Source organism: Grammomys surdaster, unplaced genomic scaffold (assembly GCF_004785775.1).
Source record: "Grammomys surdaster isolate TR1022 unplaced genomic scaffold, NIH_TR_1.0 330, whole genome shotgun sequence".
In the NCBI taxonomy this organism is placed as follows: Eukaryota; Metazoa; Chordata; class Mammalia; order Rodentia; family Muridae; genus Grammomys; species Grammomys surdaster.
The window spans coordinates 209,149-216,837 of NW_021604749.1; the positions used below are offsets into that span (position 1 = coordinate 209,149).

General features: G+C 46.5%; 1 protein-coding gene across 1 annotated transcript in view; it reads left to right on the plus strand.

The window, feature by feature from the left end:
* Tmc7 (transmembrane channel like 7) overlaps positions 1-6,718 on the plus strand; it is a 47,595-nt gene extending 40,877 nt beyond the window's left edge. The window contains exons 13-16 of the mRNA XM_028778229.1: positions 366-496; positions 1,428-1,583; positions 4,548-4,626; positions 6,176-6,718. Of these exons, the coding sequence (XP_028634062.1) occupies positions 366-496; positions 1,428-1,583; positions 4,548-4,626; positions 6,176-6,256 (447 nt within the window). The 3' untranslated portion in view covers positions 6,257-6,718. The remainder of the gene's footprint in view (positions 1-365; positions 497-1,427; positions 1,584-4,547; positions 4,627-6,175) is intronic.
* Positions 6,719-7,689: the final 971 nt, after the last annotated feature.

Below are 7,689 nucleotides of genomic sequence, written 5' to 3' on the forward strand. Positions count from 1 at the left end.
GGCGTGGGCTTTAGCAGGCTCTCATCCTTGTAAAGTGCTGCATGCTGTCTCACAGATCACTTTAAAGTACTGTGTACACTGGATCTTACAGATCTACTTTGAGGAGTCCCGACTGTTGGCTTTCAACATTCCGTCTGAATTATTCTGTCTGCTCAACAGTTGGGTGTTGCTATGTTTTGGTCCATTCTCCCTATTATGTCATCCACATGAATTTTCTCCAAACTGGAATCTGGCCTGAGGCTTCTTTTGATCTGTGTGACACTACCTCGGCAGGGGAAGACAGAAGCACTGTCTGTAGTGAACGTGTTCCCTCTCGGAGGCCCTACTCAGGACCGCTGTCTCTTCCCCTTCTCTTTGTTCTGTAGTTGAGCCTTCTCTACACCTGCAGGCCCTCCCCACGCCAGTTCAGAGCATCCAACTCTAACTTCTTCTTCCTGCTGGTGCTGCTGATTGGGCTGTGCTTAGCGATCATACCTCTGACCATCAGCATGGCTCGGTAAGTATTTCTTCATTTTCTAACACAGTATTTGGTTCTGTGACTTGTATCTTGGTATGTTCAAGAACTTGTAACATTCTTCAGGGCTTTTCTAGAGTGTTCTGCCCTCAGAGATCAGTAAGTTCCTGCTGACTTCTCCATACCTACATTTTTTTTTCCTTTGTTTGATCTTGCTATTTTTTACTCCCAGTGCTGGGGAGCAGGCAGAGACAGCTGTGGGATGGAGATGGGCAGATCCCAGGGACTCACTGGCCAGCCAGACGGGTCTAAAGGGTGAGCCCCAGGTCAAGTGTTCCCTGAGAAGCTTTGCTTTAAAAACGAAGGAAGATACTGATGTTGACCTCTGGCCTCCAGTCACAAGCAAGCACTCTTGTACACTCGTGTGTATATGCAAATGTACACACGCTCACATGCTCGTGCATGTGCACACACACACACACACACAGACACACACACATACACACAGAGAGAGACAGAGAGGAGGGAGGGAACAGATTGCTCATTTATTTCTGCCAGTTTCAGATTTCTCAGTTACCCCAGCACAGTCTTCCTTCCCAGGTTTATTTTAAAGTCACAGTCTTTCCCACTTCCCACATTGTGCTCAGCTGTCATATCTTTTTAGTTGTCTTTGATTCTCTGGGGACTCTAGGCCATTTTCTCTGCCTTTGAATTAAGAGGCTGGAGGATACATATATGATTAATTGGTTTTGTTCCATGACATCAAGCTTGCTTTTCTGTCTTGAGTCTCCTGTAAACTGAAAGTTAGACCTAGAGACTTGATGCTGTTTCAGGGTCAGCATTTTCAAACAGATTATCCCAGAAACTTCTGGACTGAGGAAGTTCCCTGTAGGCTATTGTAAATAAATATGCTGGCCATGCAGAGGCAGTCCTCTCAGCCTGGGCTGAACTTCCTCCCTCTCTGTCCTGGCAGCATCCCTTCTTCAAAAGCCTGTGGACCATTTACCAACTTCAACACCACCTGGGAGGTTATCCCCCAGACTGTGAGCACCTTCCCCAGCTCGCTGCAGACCCTGATCCATGGCATTACATCAGAAGCATTTGCAGTGCCTTTCTTCATGATCATCTGGTGAGTGACAGCCAGACCAGGCCAGTATTTCTCATGGAGACATACATCTCCTCTCACTTGGGAAATGGAGTTTGTGTGTTCGAATTGTTGGGTCCAGGAATCTTACCTCACAAACCATACAGACACCAATCTCAGTCAGACAGGGATAGTTTATTGAGCAGATGTGTTGTGGTAATTATTTAAATCGGCCTCTGCCTCAGGCCGACTATCTAAGCTGCAGCGGCTCTGCCTCGCTCAGCTGCCATGTTTCTCGATCTGAGGCCATGTGTGCGCTGCAGCTAGAACCGGCCCGCCAGAAACACCAGCCCTGCCCCCCACTAGATGCCAGCATGAGAGATGGCTCTGCCAATCTTCCATGCTGTCTCCGACAGGCAGGGCATTGCCCAGACCATTCCGCCATCCATGTGGGCCCAGTAAGAGAATGAGACTCTAATTCTTATAGATTAATCAAAGGCTTTATATGTTTGATAATGATTAATAACAAGATGCCCATACAAAGAGAGTTGTATCCCAATTAGCTAGCCTAATTATAAGTTTATAAGTTGTTCCCCACGAGTGCTCTCCATACCTGTGTGGTTCTCCATCCTCCTACATCTCTGCCCTCTCTAGCTCCTCCTCTTCCTTTTCCTCCTCTCCTCCTTACTCCTCCTTTTTCTCTCCTAACTCCTCCCACCTTAGCTCCTCCTACACAGATGCTCCATGAATGATTGACCAGGGGCATGGTCCAGATTCGAGAACTGAACCATGACCCTGAGTTAAGATCCTACAGGGGCTTTAAACCCCAGATCCACAAACGTCTTTGCCAAGTTATTCCACCAATCAGGATTTAGGGATAGGGGATTTCCTTAGGAACATGTCTTTGTTGTACATTTATCCTGCTCCCATTGGTTGGGGTATTCAACTGTGGCAGGACTTGCCTTGTCTAACATTCATGTCTTAACTTGCCAACCAGGTTGTCAGTTACCCACTTACATGTCTCTTTCTGCCAAGTAGGATGTCAGTTTCCAGAAAGGTCTTGGGAACTTAAACTTTACTTGACCACCACTCAAAATGGAAGTCTTATTCTAAATAGTTTCTTATATAGGTGCAAGTGTCTCTTATATTGGGGTCCATCCCAGGGGCAGCTTATAAAGGCAAATACCATAAAAGCTTATGCGTAGGTGCAGGAAGTGCTGTTGGTTGATTGGTTGGTTTGGATCCTACCTTATTGTGGGTAACTGTACAAAACAGTACAGTTCTACTTCTGTCAGAAGTTCTACTGACTTCTATCATGATTGGTTTCCAAAGGTACAGAACAGAACAGAATATGTAATCAATCTTGGCATTAGAAAGTTTCCTTTTAATGGGAGGCTTGCCAGGTAACTGTTACCTAGGCCTTAACATTTTACCTAGGTCCCAACAGAATGCTTTCTGCTACTGTGACAAAATACTCGAGAATCAATTTATAAGATGGGAAAGATTTTTATTCTGGCTTAGGGTATTAGAGGCTCCATCCCATGGTCACTTGGCCCTGTTGCCTTGGGGCCTGCATGGTGGGAGCAGGTGGTGCAGGAGGCTTGTTCACTGTCCACTGGGAAGCAAAGAAGAATTCCTTTCAATATCCCCTTGCAGGACACACCCTGTGACCTGCCTTCTTCCTTGAGACCCTATCTCCTCACAGCACCACCTGCTGGGAGCCACACTTTCAGCACAGGGGCCTTTGGGAATGCCCCAGAATGCCATGTGCTAGGGGAATGGTGACTAGACTTAGATCACACATGGGAACTGAACCCCGAGGTCCTGCTCATAAAAACCAAATAAACGTGGCCTGTTCCTAACATCACTGATGATTTGCCTAAATCTCACGCTTTATAGAGAAAAAAAAATGGACCAGTGAACAACAAAGAGACACCAGAGAGTGGCTTGCAGTGATCCCTAGCTCGGCCGTGGCTAAGCCACACTTAACTGCAACTAAGTGTACCCTCTGCCCTCCATGCCTTAACTTACAAATGACTCATAGCCTATGATATCATTAGTCCAGTAAAAGCCCGCTATAGGAAGCAGGTTTGAAAAGGACAAAAACCAAACCAAACAAACAAAACAAAAAACCCCTCCTGAAAAGTGGAATCCTATTCCTTGCTGAGATTAATAAAGTGAATCAGGGATGCTCAGCCGGCTGACCTGGACTTCCCAAGAAGCTGTGTTCCTGCAGCAATGGGGTTAATAGTTTGCTCAGTGCCCCTGGTGGTGAGCATCCGCTCTGCCTTTGCTTTCCTTGGATGCTGTTTCTTGGAGGGACTTAGAGAATCTCTAGATATCCTGGTGATTTTGTCCTCATTTTATCAGCCCTGTGTGGGGACATTAGGCAGGAATGGGGTGGGGGCTCACCCTCTGACCCAATTGGAACTCTCCCTGAAGGTAATCTGTTCCCAGCTGAGACCCAGAGTTGCAGACAGGAAGCTGTTGACGTCTTTTAGTCCTAAACTTGTCGCCAGGTTTTCCTGTACTCATCTCACAGATAAGGAAACTGAGGCCAGAGCACTTGCCCAGGGATCATCCATAGTCAGTCACCGACACCCTGAGCTGACTTTCTAGACTGTTCCTCTCTTCATTTGGCCATTCTGCATGTCAGGGGAGTGATTAGCTCATCGAGTTAAAGACTTATAAGTCAGAGTCTCCTGGCTCCAGCTGTTTCTTAGGCCGTCTGCTTTGGAGATATGAGGAATTGCTTGCTTAGTTATTTTTCCTAGCAAAAGAAAACATAGTTCAGATGAAATGTTCTGTATTGGTTTCTAGTAGCCTGCAGAGATTACAACTCCCCAGTGAGTGTTGGGTGGATTTTAGTGGCCTTAGATGATACAGACTCCCATGTGAGGCCTGGGGTAGTTTTTGTTGGCCTTCAATGATACAAACTTCCCCGTGAGTGCTAGGTGATTTTTTAGTGACTTTCTGGGGCACAGGTGACCTGTCTGTCTTGCTTTGCAGCCTTGTCATGTTCTACTTCATTGCGCTGGCTGGAGCACACAAGCGGGTGGTTGTACAGCTCCGAGAGCAGCTGTCCCTGGTAAGGAAGCAAAGGCCAAAGAGTCATGACTCAGGGCCATTAAACCAAGACTCAGGGCATGGTGACAAAGGCCTGCCACCCTCACACTCAGGAAGCTGAGGCAGGAAGCTTGCAAGTTCCACATATATCTGGTCTACATAGTGAGTTCCACACCAACCTTGGCTTGATGGCAAAACCTTGTTTCAAATAAAGAAAGGCAGGGGGGATAGAACAGCCATCTCTAGTTTCACTTGGTCCATCCAGCACTACACCAGAGAGATGAAGTACGAAAGAGTTAGAGAAGCCAACTTTGGAATGGAGAGATAGTTCAGTGTAAAGTACTGCTGTCCAGGCATGAGGACCCAGGGTCAACCCCATCATCCATGTAAAAAGCCAGGCATCCTGGCCCTCATTCTGTCACCCCAGCACTGGGGAAGCAAAATCAGGTGAATCTCTGGGCTGACTGGCCAACAGGCCAAAACTCCCAGCAAGTTGCAGGTCTAGTTAAGAAACTGTCTCAAAAAATGGTGGACCAGGGAGTGGGAGAGATGGCTCAGTGGTTAAGAGCATTTGTTGCTCTTGTAGAGGACCAAGGCTACTGCAGCCAGCAGCTAGGAAAGGCCTGCTAAAGGCAGTGATGTTAAAAGTGAGATGTGAATTATGGTAATAGCCGGGTCCTGATTAGGGGTGGAGGGCCCAGTGTAGGAATTAGCCAGGCCCTTTGGGGAGACGAGGGGGAGAGAGAGAGAGAGAGAGAGAGAGAGAGAGAGAGAGAGAGAGAGAGAGAGAGAGAGAGACAGAGAGAGAGAAACAGAGAGAGAGAAACAGAGAGAGAGAAACAGAGAGAGAGGAACAGAGAGAGAGAGAAACAGAGAGAGAGAGGCAGAGAGAGAGAGAGAGAGAGAAACAGAGAGAGAGAAACAGAGAGAAACAGAGAGAGAGAAACAGAGAGAGAGAGAGAGAGAGAGAGAGGCAGAGAGAGAGAGGCAGAGAGAGAGAAACAGAGAGAGAGTGTGTGTGTGTGTGTGTGTGTGTGTGTGTGTGTCTGTGAAGGATGAGGTTTGAGGCAGGATAATTCTTTAACACTAGCCAGAAATCATTACATTGCCTGGCAGATCTGATAGGAGGTTTGGGTTTAATGAGTATTTGGGTTAAATTGTTTGTCTATCTGAAACTAGGTCTTTATAGCCCAGGCTGTCCTCAAACACTATATGTAGTCAAGGATGACCTTGAAGTTCTGATCTTCTCCTACATTCACTTCTTAAGGGTTATGGGCATGGACCACCACAATTTATGAAGTGCTGGGGATAGAACCCAGGGCTGTGTGCATGCTGGGCACTGAGCCATATCCTCAGCCCCATGTACATTTCTAGATCTGCAGCTATTGTGTGGACAAGGGGCTATCTATGGTTGGGGCTTCAGTGAGGGAGACAGGCTAGACTGGAAGTCACTGTGGTAATCTCGTGACTAGAATCCCTTACCCTAAGTCAGAGCAGAGACTCACTAGCTCGAAATAGCTTTGTACATTCCTGAACATACAAGATGCCCTTTGAACTGTCCGTCTTTTTAGGAGAGTCGTGACAAGCGTTATCTTATCCAGAAACTAACGGAAGCTCAGAGGGACGTGCGGAGCCAGCCAGCTTCAGCCTGAAGATGCTGCCTGCAACGTCTCAGTACATAACTCTGACGACCCTACCAAGTCCACCTGGGGTTTGGAGTGGAAATGACGTTTGGTGACTTAGCCAAGCAGGCTGACCCCCAGCCTGACCCCCAGGGTGTGGTGGCTCGTTGTGGACTCCACCAAAACACTAACTTCCGCTTCTCAGCCTCTCAAGACCAGATAACGGAGACTTTTATTTATTTATTTTTTGTTTAGACTTCTTTAATTTTTTTTTAAAAAGTTTGTGTTGTTTTTTAGAATAAAACTGAGATTTCTTTGGAAGCCTTTCCAGGCTCAGGGAATATCCTCTCAAATGCCACAGGTGACTTAAAATTAAACCTGACGTCTTTTTTCAAATGAACAGGAATTTTCAGATGCTAAGGCTTAGAACAGCTGATAGGAATGTCGAGAGGCCATTATGGCAGCAGAAAGGAAATCCATCCCTGCTGTGCACCCCAGTCACACTTGAATTCCACTGCAGGTCAGTGTCACCCCCTTGAGGAAGGGACTGGGGCAGGTGGCAGTCTCAGCTTCTCAGCTCTCTGGGACTTTTCTCTAGCCTTGTTCACTCCTCCAGGGAACTTGACCTTAGCCACTGGTTAGCCATTAGCCTTCAGTCGCCATCCGGGCCCAAGTTCTAAGACTTGGTGACAGGACTGAAGAGCAGTATAACCTTGCAAGGTACACAGACAGTTCCTCTCTGTTTTCCAAATGTCATTCCTCTTCCTTGCATGGAACATTCATTCCTGAAGGATATGGAGCATTTCAGAGCCAGGCTGCAACATGCTTTTTGGTATTGGAGCTGGGGGTAAGGATCAGGGGTTATATGTGTGATTTCAGATGTAGGTTCACAGCCTAGCCTGTTCATAAGAACAGCCCATAATACAAACATAGGTGGGGTTCTGATTACTTAAGTACACATTCAAAGGGCTAGGTTTTGTTTGCCTCAGTTTAAAACTTTGTGTGTGTGTACCTTTGTTTTTATAAAACATTACAAAGACAGAGTATCTCTTGAGATCTCCAGTATAGTAAAAACCGTATTTAATAAATACCTCATCATAAGCCTCCTCAGAGGTGACCCTTTTAGTGGTGTCCAATTTGATCTGCTTTCACTTTAAGGTTTTTGTCAGCGTGCTGCAGTCCTGTGATGGACGGGTGGGGTCTTCTACTGTTTTTCACTGGCTCCTAACCTTTAAAATTCAATCAATGTTTTAGAAAGCTGCCAAGGATTTCCCTGCTCTGACCACTGCCTTGTTCCTCAAAAATAATTGGCTTTTCTCTCTGGAAGCAAAGCAAACTTGTTGTGGCTTACATGTCTATGTGTGTATAAAGGGTGCTTTGTCAGGTGTGTGTGTGTGTCCATGGCTTACATGTCTATATGTGTATAAAGGGCCCTTGGTCAGGTGTGTGTGTGTGTGTGTGTG